Raw genomic sequence first — 14078 nt, forward strand, 5'->3', positions numbered from 1 at the left:
AAAACCACTTTTCAATTAAAATAAGCCATTTTTTTTCTTTAATTTGATGTAAGAATTATTTATTAATATATTTTTTACCGCCAAAACACGTCATTTACGGTATATAAAAGGCAAATATATTTATTTTCTCGCCACGTGTATAATTAACCGTCAAAAAAATATTTGAAATGATTTGCATGCATACATGCATACATGCGAACAGTTTTATTATTAAACACTTTATGTGGAAAGATTAAACATTTATATTTAATTTATTTAAAAAGAGATGAAAAAAGAAATAATGGGAATTGAATAGAGAATTATAAGATAAATAATAAATATTACAGTATGAGTAAGTTCTGAAGAAAATGTTTAAATGGTTATTAGAGGATTCCAATAACCCTAAGACCAATTTCACCAGTTTTGCAATTAGGACAAATTTCTCCAGTAAATTGTGAAAGGTGATTACTAGAGCAAACTGGGCATTTGACAAAATCTTGAGATTTTGGATTAATTTTTGTAAGAGATGACGAACAAATAATGATGTGGTCAATATCTCTGTGTGGGTCGAAGTTAATATTATGTTCGTCTGTGGCTTTTTGGTCACATGCTGCGAGAATTTTCTGTGTCTTTTCGACGTCTTCAATATTTGGAATACCCAAGAGCCTTTTAGCAAAGCTTGCTGTTGTTATATAGTTCTTATGTTTCCATGCAATACCCATTGCTCTTCTAAGGACTAAAGAGGTGTGTAATGGCTGAAGTTTGCAACATGAAAAGTATGAAATCAGTTCTAAATTCCGGATTACAATTTCTGCCTGATTTTGGTCTTGACAGTTATTTAAAAGATCAATTCTAGCAAGTTCAAGCCTCATTCCAATGCAATACTGACATATTAATTCTGAAAGTTGTTTGAGTTGGTCAATGTTTTGCGAATAGAGAGAGTAATGTTCCACAACCAAGGGAGCAATGATTATTGCTTGTTGAAAAACTTCCAATGCTGATTGGAACTTTCCTGAAGTTACCAGCTTCTGTCCAGTTTTCACTAACTCTATCAAATTGGATTCGTTGAATAAGATTATTGGGGAAATATGTCCATTTGGAGAATTCTCATTAAAGAGTTTGTACCCTTCTGAAATTAAGGGTAGATTAATGCTAGGTCCTTCAGAGAAGCTTGGCAAGCTATAAGTAGAACTGAGAGCAATCATCTTGAAGATTTGTTTGAAAGGCTGACAATCTTTAACTCCCATCTTCCTTAAAAGAATTGTGAGCGCATCTTCGTATTTTCCTGCCACTATCAAATTAATGATAGAGTATCTGGGAGACGTTGCTGGAGCATTTTCTGGAGCATATAATATTCTGTCTTGGAATGAAGGACCTGGGTTCATCTTTGATAACCCATTTGACTCAGGAGCCTCATTTGTATACAAATTTTGGCCTCCGATTCCCTCAAAAATGTGGTCTTCGTTCAGTTTTATATCATTTGGGACATCAATATTATCAATATCATCCCATTCTGGCTGGGATGACGAGCCAAATCCAGTACCTCCATTTATCGAAGATGCATCTATCTGACTTAAGCTCTTACCTCCGACGCTTTTAAAATCATTTTGATCGGATGCTCTAATATTTTCTGATGATATCTCTGAGATATTAATTCTTGGCCAGTTAAGTCCCTCAATGGTGAGTTTTTTTGCTGCCAGAATTGGAATACAAGGAGCTGTCATGCAAGACTTGGAGGATTCATTGCAGACTTGATCTGAAGGTTTACTAGCTTTAAGAATATTCAGGAACTCAAAAGCATCAGCACCATCCACACTATAAGCTTCAGTATACTGTGAAAGGAGCTCTTCTTTTACCTGATTGTATCCATATGTATGAGCTAAAGCAATTGCAAGAGGAATTTGACCGAAACTTTTTAAAATGTTAATTCTCTCTGGAATATCGTTCATAAGAAGGGCAATATGGTATTTTCTTGTCCAATTCTTTTGCTTCTCGGATATTTTACCTAACTTCTCCATATATTCTCTCTGGCCAATTACATAATAAAGTAAGATCAGTTTCTCAAACTCTTTAGTAACTTGAAGACATTTTTCAGCGACGTTAATAAATCCATGTAAAAGAGCACTTCTTCCAAGGCAGTCCCACATTGTTTCCAATGTTGTTGAGTTCAAAATGGGAAGAATAGTCTTATGGTTACTATTTCCTTTAAAATAGGAATTTGAACTTGAGTTTTCCTTTTCAGCTTCCAAATTCTGCAAATCCTTTACTATATTGTAAGCTTGCATAATTTCACCAAATTGAACAGCATAATAAAACTTCAAAATTGGGTTCTCCACTAATTGGATTGCTACTTCTGGATATCCATGTTGTGTAAGGTAATTCAATGTTGAAAGTCCTTTCAAATTCCCATCCTTGGTATATCTTAATACTTTTCCGCTTTCTTGGTTTATAATGGAAAGTTTAAATAATGCCTCATTCAAATTCAGTTTTTCAATTATTTGGACGCTACCAAACCTGTTTAAAGTAATTAATTCCTTCCTTGAGTCTTCATAATGTTTAATATAAAGAGTATCAGGGATTGTTTGAATTATTCCTGATTCATTGATATTTGGAATTGCATATTTAATATGACCTTGGGTAGTATATATAAAGATTGGAAGAGTTTCATGCCAAATTCCGGACTTTACTGTAAGATTTTCGGTATAAGTTGCAATTACTTGAAGCTCACTATTAGTGAAAATGATATTATACTTGCATACGATTGCAATCACAGACTTATCTTGGCTCCATTGAATTGTTCTGACTCCAGTGGAGGAACCTCCTGTTTCATTACAAATTGTATTAAATGTCAGACATTGTTGAAAGTTTTGCCCAATCTTATTATTAATGACAGCAACCTGGTGGTTTTGAAGATTAGAAATGACAAGCTCTGCTACTACTTCTCTCTGTGAGATGTCATATATATAAAGAAAATCATCTGACTGTATTATGATTTGCTGTTGGTTACTTCCCATGAAGAGCTTTTGAGCAATCCAAGGAAGCTCCCATCTCTTGAGAATATCTCCATCTAAAGATATTATGGAAATAGTTTGTCCAGAATTTTCAAGGGCTGCTAGTCTATTTCTTGAAAGAAAGATCACAGAAGTAACACCTGGAAGTCCACTCTTGCATTTTGAGCTACTGGAGGAGCTATTTTGCCCAGAACTATTATTAATCAGTTGTGAGAGAGAGTTGATTGTGATAATATCATAAGTGAATTGTAAAGCATTTGAATTTGTTGATGTTATACCATTATTTGAAGAGCTGCTACTATTCAATCCATTGAATGCATCTCTCTTATAGTAAACTAGAAAGCATAGCTCATTTGGACTGAATGGATTAATATAAAAGTTACTAGGACATAGCATATTGCTGGATATATTATTGCTTTTCATGGGAAGAATTGAATGAACATTCTTACTTTTAACATCATACATGTAAAGAAATCTATCATTAATGTACCAAAGTTGATTCATTGAAGAGCAGAAATCTGAAGGAAGTCTTTCAGGTTCTAGTTTGAAAATAATCATACCAGAATCATGTCCAGCAGCAAAAAGACTATTAGTTGGATGACTGACTATTGTCCAAAATCGATCAGAATCTCTTCTATAAGTGTGAATACAAGCTCTTTTTGTAAGATCCCAGATTCTAATAGTTCTATCTTCACTATTAGATAATAGCCAATCCTTGTTTGAGTGGAAAATAACAGAAGAAACGTTGTTAAAATGTCCTCTTAAAGTATCAATTTCCCATGCTTTAGTATCATTGTATCTCCAAAGCTTAATCGTTCGATCATCTGAAGCTGAAGCTAATAGTGAAAGAGTTGGATGGAATGCAACCCAATTAACTCCTCTTTCATGACCTTCAAGAACAAATTTGCAAAGTACATCATTAGCTCCAAACATATCAACATGAGCAGGCATAGTATGAGAAGCTCCAATAGATGTAGAATAACTGGAATATGAGGAATGTCCTTTAACCGTCTTTTCTCTAAGCCCAGTAAAATCCCAAATTCTAACAGATTGATCCATACTTGCTGAAGCTAGGATATCTTGATGAGGATGAAAAATGGAACACATTACATAGTGATTATGCCCTGTAATCACAGATATACAGGTTCTACTTTGCCAGTTCCAAAGTCTCATAGTTTGATCATCAGAGCAAGAAAGAATCCAAGGATATTCTTTATGAAATTCAACTGTTCTGATATAATCTAAATGTCCTAAGAGTGTAAATAGACATTTTCTTTCTTTGTAATTCCATACTTTAACTCTATAGTCATCTCCTCCTGAAACAAATATTGGTTGGCTTTCATGGAAATCAATTCCTCTGACAGGTCCTTCATGTTCTTCAAATGTATCCAGAAGGCTTCCAATTCTATAATCCCAAAATTGAATTACACCATTATGAAGGCTAACAAGAACCCAAGGTAGTTTTGGATGAAAGGATAAACCCTTTGCTCGGGTACTTTTGCTCTCACACTTAATCAACATATTCTTCCCACATATAAAATAGAAAATATTATTAAGAGAAGAACAAAGATTGAAAAGTTTTTAGTTAAGTTAATTAATAATTAATTATTGTTATTATTACTATTACCACTCTGGGAAAAGAAACTCTATACTGTATATTATTAAAAAATAAAAAAAGAAAAGAAGGTCCACTTTAAATGTATTATTAATTCCTCTCACTTTTAAATAAAATTAAATCAGCTTTTTCCTTAATGATAATAATTTTTAATTCCAAAATTATTAAAGAAATCCTTTCAATAAGTCCAGTTCTTGTAGAATTTTCTGAGAATCACCAAATAGAAAACTACTAAGGATGGAGAAATTGTGTTGATTTTCCTTTTTTTTTTTAAAAAAAAAATTATCTCACTTTTTCTTTTTCCTTAATAAAATTATTTGAGAAAAGAAAGAGAATTTATCTAATTTCCTTTTTTCTTTCTTTTCTTTTTCTATTTTCCCTCAATTCTTTTAACTTTAACACATTGCAAGGAATATTCTCATTTTGAGGGGTATTACTGTGAGTTTGGCGCCTTTTGGCGGCAATTTGGATTCACAATAAAATTAATTTTGGAAAATGAATAATAGTAATTAGGTGAGAATTAAAAAAAAACGATTTAATAATAGTTGATAATATTATTTGGGTTAATTCGTACGGTTGTTATTATTATTCATTTAGAATATATAAATATATAGTATTATAAAAAAACTAGATTTATGAAAATGAACAGTAGATTTAACTTAAAGCAAGTGGGGAGGAACCTTTTGTAGGAAATAAAAGCCAAAATTAGATTATTATACCTTTAAAAAATTCACTGCATTAAAAAAAATTGTATACCAAATTAATTTATTACGAAATTAGTACAGATTTATATTTAAACTTGACTTGTTTCAATACATTTTTATTTTCATAAATTAGTTTCATAATATTCAACGGTATCTTTGCATGCAAAAATACCGGTATATATATATTATGTAAAAAATAAATAAATGCGCGGTAATGTAATAAATTATTAACACTGTAAATGTGGGAAAGTTAAGTTTTTTTTTTTCTTTTTTAAATATAATTTGAATTTAATAAGATATTCAAGTATACAAATTAATAGGGCAAGTTTATTAGGATTATCGTTATTCTTTTTCATATAGTTAAATTGTAAAGTAACCAAACTTTTGGGAAAGAGAGGGGGAAAAAATGAGCTCTACTGAAAGTGGAGAGCAAATAATTGAAAGAATCCAAACTTTACTTGGGGAAGAATATGATAACTATAAGGAAAGCTTTGAAGTAATTCATAAAATAAATCCATTAAGCAATCCCCATAAGTTTATCAGCCATGTAGAGAAATATTTAGGACACCCAATTTCAGCAATGAATGATAAATTGGATTTTGGATATCATAAAACTGAATTAAATAAATCTTCATCAAGAAATATAAATAGAAAAAGCATTAGTGGGATAAAAGGATATTCTCCATCCAGGAAAGGATTATCTGGAAATTCTTACAAATTCACAAATATCAAAAGCTTTTCCAATTTTATGAAAGATTTTGGTAATGAATGTATTGAATCAGAAAGTTCTTCAAATTCAAAAATAACCACATTCAAAAGTAGTATTACGCCCATATATAATGAAAATCTTTTGCGTAGAAAAGGATGTTTGACTGATAAAAGTTTTACTAAGTATTATGCAGAAAGAATTGTGGAAAATTCAGAAGATTCACTTTGGTTGGATTCTGATTTAGAATCATATAGTAGAGAAATTGATAGAAGAATTCAAAGTTTGATTGATGAAATTGTATCAAACTGCTCAGATCTTTGGATTGATGAACAAGGAAATAAATACCCAATTATTCCAATTGGAGAAACAAGAAAACAAGCTATTGTTACTTTAGGAGCAATAGGATGTGATAATGAAGGAAATTTGAACGAACAAAGCGTTATATTACTTGGTACCAGAGCTTCTAGTTCAGGAAATATTTCCCAACTTAAGCTTGGAAATGTGAATGGAGATTTTGCTCTATATCCAGGACAAGTTGTAGCAATATTGGGTAATACTGAGACCGATGAATTTGGACAAAATTGTATACTTGCTAAAGAAATTATTGGTGGATTACCACCGAAACCTGCAGAGACCAGTCTTAAAGAATTGAAAAATATTCCAGAATTTTACGCTGGAAAAGGAGAACATCCTGTACAATGTATGATCTTTTCTGGGCCATTCACAACTGATAAAGAAAATCTCAATTATGATTATCTTAATGAAATACTCAATTATGCAAATATTGAAAAACCACACGTACTTATCCTATTAGGTCCTTTCATTGATGTAAGAAATGAATCAATTAAAAAGGGTGATTTATTTGATTTTGGCTCGAATACATTTATTACTTTTGAAGATCTCTTTCGAAGAAATATTTATAATTCAATTGAAAGTTTTGCAAGAAAGAATGAAAAGGTTAAGATATATATCATTCCATCAGAATATGATGCAGCACATCCCTTTCCAATTCCACAACCAGGACTTAAAGAATCATTCTTTCCAAACACAAGTAATGAATCATTGACATTTTGTCGAAATATTCATTTTCTATCAAATCCATGTGAACTTTATATTAATGATATAAAAATTTCAATAACTTCTTCTGATATTGTGACGCCAATTATTAATTCTTGTATTACTAGAAGTGGAAATCTTCCTATAGAAGTTGTACTTAGCCAATTTTTATATCAAAGAACTTTATATCCTTGTTTCCCAGTACAACATCCAATAAATCCCAAACTTCTTCAAAAGCTTGCTTTATCTGGTGAACTACCTCATATTATAATAACTCCATATGGAAGCTCTTGCCCTTTTGTTAAATCTGTACTTGGGAGGATTTTTGTTAATCCAACAGGAAATAAACCATTTTCAGGAGTTTCATTATATATTAATTCTCCAACAGAATCTCAAATTCAACAAGCAAATGAACTTTGTCAGAATTTGGATGAACAAACATGTAAAGTTCCATTATTTATTCAAGAACGTATATGTGCTGATGAAATTAGCTTTTCAAAAAATTAAAACTAATTATATATAACTAGTTTAGTAAATTTATTCAAAAATCTTTGATCTTCTCTTTAATGTATCAATTCCTCCTACTAACTTTGGAGTAAAATCACTTGGTAATAACTTTTCACCAACTAAAAGAAGCTCTTTATAAACCCCTCTAACAGTTGTTTCACCACTTTTTGCTGCAACTGCAACACTTTTCATTTCAATTTGAATATTACATAAATTACATACAAAGTATATTGCTCCAGCAGCTAGTGAATTAGGACGATGACTTTTATTGATATACTGTTCAGCAGTCCTACAAACATACTCTGCAATACCAACAATTTCATGAGATAACTGTAAATAATGGCAGAATCTTGGCATTAACTCTGCTGCTGAAGAACTTAAAGTTGGGCCTCTTCTTGGTAAATCTTTTTTTAATTTATTAATTGACCTTACTAACTCTCTTTCTGAAATAGTTCTATCAAATGATAATAACTCTTTAACTGTTCTAGAAACACCTTCTTCTCTGCATGCCAAATATACAATGGCAAGTACATGTTTTTTACCACTTTTTAATATATTCAAATTACTTTGCTCTTTAACAATCTCCTTACATCTCTCAATAATGTTATCATGAAGTGAGAAACTATTTGCTATTTGCCTTAATTGATTAAAAACTTCTTTAATCATGCGATCACTCGATGCTTGAGTGTTGTGCTTTAACATAGTTTTCATTAATTTTTTATCACCAACAAGTAACTGAGAATCGGTACCATCATCTAGCCAAACATCATTTACAGAACCAATACGAGACTTAGAATTCCCATCATTCCCATCATTAGAGAAAGATCTCCATTCTTGTTCCTCATTTATGACTCTATCTTCAACAACAACTCCGCATCTGGTGCATATTTCAGACCCAGATTTTGAATCGTATACAACAATAGAATTTCCAGCTCCACATCTTTTGCAAAATTTGGTAGCTCTAAAGCTTCTAAATAGATGTGGAAGTGCTCCTGGCTTGTCAAAATCTTTATTTGAAACTATTCCAGCTTGAATAGTTGCTGGTATTGCAGGAACTTGTTGAGTTGGTTCACTTTCTCCAATAGTTTGTTGTATTTTCCTTTCTGGATATGGATTGCTCCTTCCCAAATCATTTTGTTTATCAGATAATAACTTATCTGAAGATCTAATTGGTCCGCCAGTTAATCCATCTGTTGAGTTTCCTAGCTGACTTCTTTGCAAGTTTATAGTATTTGAAGCAGCAGAAGTATTGTTAATAGTGAGATTATCCATTCTATTTCCTACACTACTAATTCCATTTGCTTGAGAAGAGCTCATATTCTGAGTATCCACAAGTGAATTAACATTACCTGCAATATTTAAATTAGTATTAACACCTGAAGAAGAAAGGTCTGAATTCATAGCAATATTACCGTAATTTTGAAAACTTCAATATGAACCTCTCTATTTATTGACTTTTAGTCAAAGAAAATACAATTCTTTTCCAATATCCTTTTTACTTGTTTGATTCTTATTAATTTTGGAAAAATATAATTTAATTAAATATCAAAATCAAGAAATGTTGGCGCCAACTGCAACTTTTAATCGTATTGACATTAAACTTGTAGTTATATTTCCAATTAGTTAATAAATATTTGCAGAAGCAAATGAATAATAATTATATACTCTTAATTTAATATACTGAGGTTGTTTGGATATCTTGTAACTATGTCAAAGGTTCCAATTTACATTGTTACTGGATTTTTGGGATCAGGGAAAACTACCCTTTTGCGTCATATAATAAGTAGTCACGATCAAGATGCAAAGATAGCTATAATACAAAATGATTTTTCTGATGAAATGGGGATTGAGGCCCCTACCATGCAGGATAAAGATGGTAACTTATTTAAAGAATTTTTTGAGCTTCCAAATGGTTGTGTTTGCTGTACTGTTAAAGACGAACTATTAAAGGCAGTTGAACATCTATTATCAATGAAAAGATTCGAGAAGATACTTTTGGAAACTACAGGTATTGCTGATCCAGAACCAATAATTGAAAAGTTTTGGCTTGACTGTGAGCTTGAAACTAGTGTTGAATTATCAGGAGTAATTACTGTAATTGATACTTATAATTTTAAGAATTACTTAGATTTGGAGCTTATTAATAAGAAAGTAAAATGTGAAACCAATAAAAATTTGCTTGAAAATGATAGAAACCATTTAAGCCAGGAATCAAGTCCAAATAGCTCATCATTGAAACTTTTATCACCAGAAATAATTAAGCAAATAATGCTTGCAAACAAAATTGTTCTCAATAAAACTGATCTTTTAATTGAAAATGAGTTGGAAAAAACTTCAAATAATCTCCAAAAAGTTGCAGAAGTCGAAGCAATTGTTAAAGTAATTAACCCAACTGCTAATGTTGTCACTTCAATTAAATCCCAAGTGAAAATGGACTGGCTTTTTGATCTTGATGCTTTTAATATTCATAAAATAACCCATGAAATAGACAGAGCTTTCAATAATTCCTTAATTTCTTCACATTCAAATAATTCTTTACTCCCAAATATCTCTTCTCATACCATTTCCTTCAGTTCAAATGCCGTATTTGACTTTAAGTCTGTTGAGAGAGCAGTTGCAAAGCTTGCTTGGGAAGAAGATGATAGCTTAGAAAATGAGGATTTGGAAGAACAGAATCAAGGAGATTTAGAATATGACTCTGTGAACTCTAAATATGGAAAATTCATTCGATTTAAGGGTATATTTAAGGCTAAAAATTCAATTGAATCTGATCATTTAAACAATTCCATTGATATATATGCTTTGCAAGGAGTCGGACAAATTTTTGAAATTCTACCCATTAATATTAACGAGCAAGTTGAAAACTCAAAATTCTTCTTCTTGGGAATTAAAATTGACAAAAATAAGCTTGAAACACTTTTAAAATCTTGTATCATCCAATAGTTTTAAAATTACTATTTATCCTCTTCTAATTTTTAAATCATCATTTCTTAATTATGCCAATTTAATTTCAAATAATTAATTCCTGAAAAAAATGAATAACACTTTAAATAGATATATTTTCTAACCTCTCTTATCTGCTTTTATTTATTATTATTATATTATTACGTGTACATGCACTCATGTGGACAAATTAACTTTTTTTTACATTATTTTGACAATAAAAAAATTCAAACATGTATACCGGAGTAGGCGCCAAACTACCACCGGTATATAAATTCAAAAAATATTGTCAAAAAAAAAAATCAAATTTTGACACGTCATCAATAATTAATTGTTAAAGAAATTATTAGTTGGAAAATTTTTTGTCATTTTATTTTAAGTTAGAGTCTTTGGAGGTTAAAAATGGCAGATAAGGTACAAAGAGTGATGGAGGACATGGTTCCAGAGCTCTTGGACCTTGGAAAACGTAAAGTTTTTTCAAAAGAGGAAATCAGAGAAATTATCAAGCATAGAAGGAACTTTGAATATAAAATAGCTTCAAGAACTCCAATTTTGAGAGATTTTTTAGAATATTTAAGTCATGAATATGAACTTGAGAGAATTAGAAATACTAGAACAAAAGCATTAAAGTTAAAAAAACGTACTATTGGTGATTACTCAATTATTCGTTTAATCCACTTTATTTTCAAAAGAGCTCTCAGAAAGTTTCCATCTGATGAAAAGTTATGGCTTCAAAACATTGACTTTTGTTTAAAATCAGGATCTTCAAAGGCTCTTCAAAGAAGTTTAATTTCTGCTCTCAAACATAACCCAAATAATAGTGTTTTTTGGCTTATAATGTCTGATAGAGAGCTACAAAATGGAAATTCAAAAGAAGCTAGGTCTGCAATTCTTTTGGGATTGAGAGTAAACAAGAGTTCTCTAATACTATGGAGAGGTTTTTCTCAACTTGAAACTAACATTGCATATAGAAAGTATTTAGACTCTTTTTCCAGCTCTAAACTTGCGCTTAATAAAGGATTCCAAATTAAAAATTCCAGTGTTATGCCTCTAATTCCAATCTTAAACCATGGCCTGAGAAGAATCAAGCTTGAATATAAGAAAGAAGCCCATATTATATTTATGTTCAGGCAATATTACAAGCTTTATAATACACTTTTGAAGGATGGTGATTTATCTAGGATTGAAGGTATGGACGAGCTAAAAAATCAAATATTTGACTCATTTAATCAAAGCAAGAAATTACAACCATTATTTCCAGTATTTGGAATTATTTTAGGCATTTCCAAAAATGACCAATCGGATATATTCAGTCATTTTAAATATGAAATTGACCAACTATTTAGTAATTCAGATAGTGAGTTTGTCTTGGTTTCTTTGATCTTTATTTGCAGACTCATTTATAACTGCATTAATGGCCAATTTCCTGTATCTAGTCCAGGAAATCAGTCAAATATGGATACCTCATTTGAAACCATAAATAATTCTAATATTATAGATTTTGGATTTCAAATTTCTGAGTCCATTCAAGATTTTGATAATAATCAAGAACTTTCTAATCAAAATGATTCTACAATGGAGAATGATTTAAATTTAGATATGATTACTTGGTACTCTCAGACTTGTTTGAAAAATTTGATATTCAAAGAAAATTTACAAATCAAGAAAACTATTCATTTATTGAAACTTGATCCTAACTTTTGGAATTGTTGTTTTTTAGAAGATTCTAATGTTGAAGATCTTATTCAAATACTTTCATTATACTCGATACCTAGTATTGTGGATAGAGAAGTATGGAAGGAAAAATTATTTTCAAAAGAGCAAATTGAATCTATTAGAGAAAAAATTATGTTATACTTATCTCAGGATTTAAATAAGGACAGATTTGTACAATTAGTCACTGATATAAAGGGTACCATTGAAAAATTGGCTATTGAACCTGAATTTCAAGATTTAAAACTTACTCTGTTTGAGGCTCTTGACTCGTTATTTGAGTCCAACCATGTAGACAATTTTAATAACTATACTAATGATGACAAACATATAAGAGATTCTCCAAATCAGAATTTACCCCAAATCCCGGATAATATTCCTCAATTGATACAAGCATATAAACAATTCATTATATATTATGGTACAAAACAACTTTCACCTAATCAGGCTACATTCATGATACAATCCATTAACAAGCTGTTAGATCTAATCCAAAACCAAGTTGAAAACGATGAAAAACAGTCTGAAAGTTTGGATTTTATTGGATTTTCAAAATCAATCTTCTGGACTTTATATATCATAAGCACCAATTCACAAGAATTAAATGAAGAATATTCACAAAGTCTTCTCAAACTTAGACAAAGAATCATCTTTTTCTCACTTAATATTTTACCAAGATGGATTTCTACTAGAAAAATTCCAGGGCTCCTATTCAATACATTAATTATTTACTCTGTACTTAAATCTACAGAGAATATGGATAATTCATTATCAAGTCTAATAATCAAATACTTAAAATACCAAGAGAATGGTATGGAAATTAATTTTGATTCATCATCTATTATTGGTATTCTTAAAGAATCTATCAATGAAGACTATCTTACTCATGCTACTGAAATTCTTCTTGAATTACCATCTGAATATAGCTGGTTACTTTCCAATGATATTACCATGATGTCTAAAGCCAATAAAGATATTACATCAATTACATTCATGCTTTCTTGTATAACTTTACTATACTTACTACTTGAAAGATATCTAGAAAAGTGTATTTCACGAAAAAACAGTCACAATAAACTCAGTGATCCGAATCTAGAAAATCCAAATAATTATCTAATACCTAAACTATTTTGGATGTTGAACCATCTAATTACTTATATTAATGGCCTTGATGACTTTAAGTCCGAAGAATTCAAAATAAATTTGTACGTAAGATATTTACTTCTCATTAAACTTATAGAACATTTCAAGGTAAAAAGAATTCTTTCTCCGAAATTTGGAGAATTTAATAACGGTAACCAGATACCTACTTTTTCAATGCTAATTAGTCAGTTTAATAAATGCTCTTCACAAATGCGTTCTGGCAAAATACCTTCTGGGCTTAGCATTGTAACTATCTCTACTTTACCCTTAGATGATCCTCAGTTCGAGCTATTCCTAAAAAGAACATCCAGCATACAAGAAGATGGCCAAGAAGTCTTTGAAACCCCTGAATCTCAAAACAGTCCCCATCAAACTTTAAATAAAGTCATGCAAAATATTTTAAATCCATGCCAACTTTTGGCGCCAACATCTATATATGTAAATACTAATTATTTATAATTGTGTTGGAAAATTGAATAAGTTTTCAATTAAGAGTTTAGATTAGGTACAAATAGATTAAATCTCATATATATCTTTATGTTTCTAGGTTAATTTTAGCAAACTTATTAATATTTTTCTCAATATTTTATAGCAGAAATTGTTCAAGTTACCAATTCCGCCACGTAATTTATGCAGGAATGAATTTCAATTAGGCGCCAAGTTGGAGTTTTAAGAACTAAGCAAGCAAATAATAAGTA

At 30.5% G+C, this 14078-nt stretch overlaps 5 protein-coding genes across 5 annotated transcripts; 3 read left to right on the top strand and 2 right to left on the bottom strand.

Annotated features, from left to right (window-relative positions):
- Positions 1-362: 362 nt before the first annotated feature.
- Positions 363-4511, bottom strand: cgd8_860 (coatomer protein complex subunit alpha, putative; the record flags this gene model as incomplete). Its single annotated transcript, XM_001388385.1, has 1 exon — positions 363-4511. A coding segment is annotated over one exon (4149 nt), but the record flags the coding sequence as incomplete, so codon positions are not given.
- Positions 4512-5715: 1204 nt separating this feature from the next.
- cgd8_870 (DNA dependent DNA polymerase alpha subunit, inactive calcineurin like phosphatase subunit) lies at positions 5716-7581 on the top strand (the record flags this gene model as incomplete). The annotated part of the gene is made up of 1 exon (XM_626995.1): positions 5716-7581. The coding sequence occupies one exon, from the start codon at positions 5716-5718 to the stop codon at positions 7579-7581; it is 1866 nt and encodes a 621-aa protein (XP_626995.1).
- Positions 7582-7611: 30 nt separating this feature from the next.
- On the bottom strand, positions 7612-8982 carry cgd8_880 (transcription initiation factor TFIIB Sua7p; ZnR+2cyclins; the record flags this gene model as incomplete). The annotated part of the gene is made up of 1 exon (XM_626996.1): positions 7612-8982. The coding sequence occupies one exon, from the start codon at positions 8980-8982 to the stop codon at positions 7612-7614; it is 1371 nt and encodes a 456-aa protein (XP_626996.1).
- A 270-nt stretch (positions 8983-9252) lies between these two features.
- Positions 9253-10524, top strand: cgd8_890 (CobW/nitrile hydratase activator like P-loop ATpase; the record flags this gene model as incomplete). The annotated part of the gene is made up of 1 exon (XM_626997.1): positions 9253-10524. A coding segment is annotated over one exon (1272 nt), but the record flags the coding sequence as incomplete, so codon positions are not given.
- Positions 10525-10926: 402 nt separating this feature from the next.
- Positions 10927-13839, top strand: cgd8_900 (Ydr449cp/Utp6p; small (ribosomal) subunit (SSU) processosome (contains U3 snoRNA). HAT repeats; the record flags this gene model as incomplete). The annotated part of the gene is made up of 1 exon (XM_626998.1): positions 10927-13839. The coding sequence occupies one exon, from the start codon at positions 10927-10929 to the stop codon at positions 13837-13839; it is 2913 nt and encodes a 970-aa protein (XP_626998.1).
- Between the last annotated feature and the right edge of the window lie 239 nt (positions 13840-14078).

Source organism: Cryptosporidium parvum, chromosome 8 (assembly GCF_000165345.1).
Source record: "Cryptosporidium parvum Iowa II chromosome 8, whole genome shotgun sequence".
Lineage (NCBI taxonomy): Eukaryota > Apicomplexa > Conoidasida > Eucoccidiorida > Cryptosporidiidae > Cryptosporidium > Cryptosporidium parvum.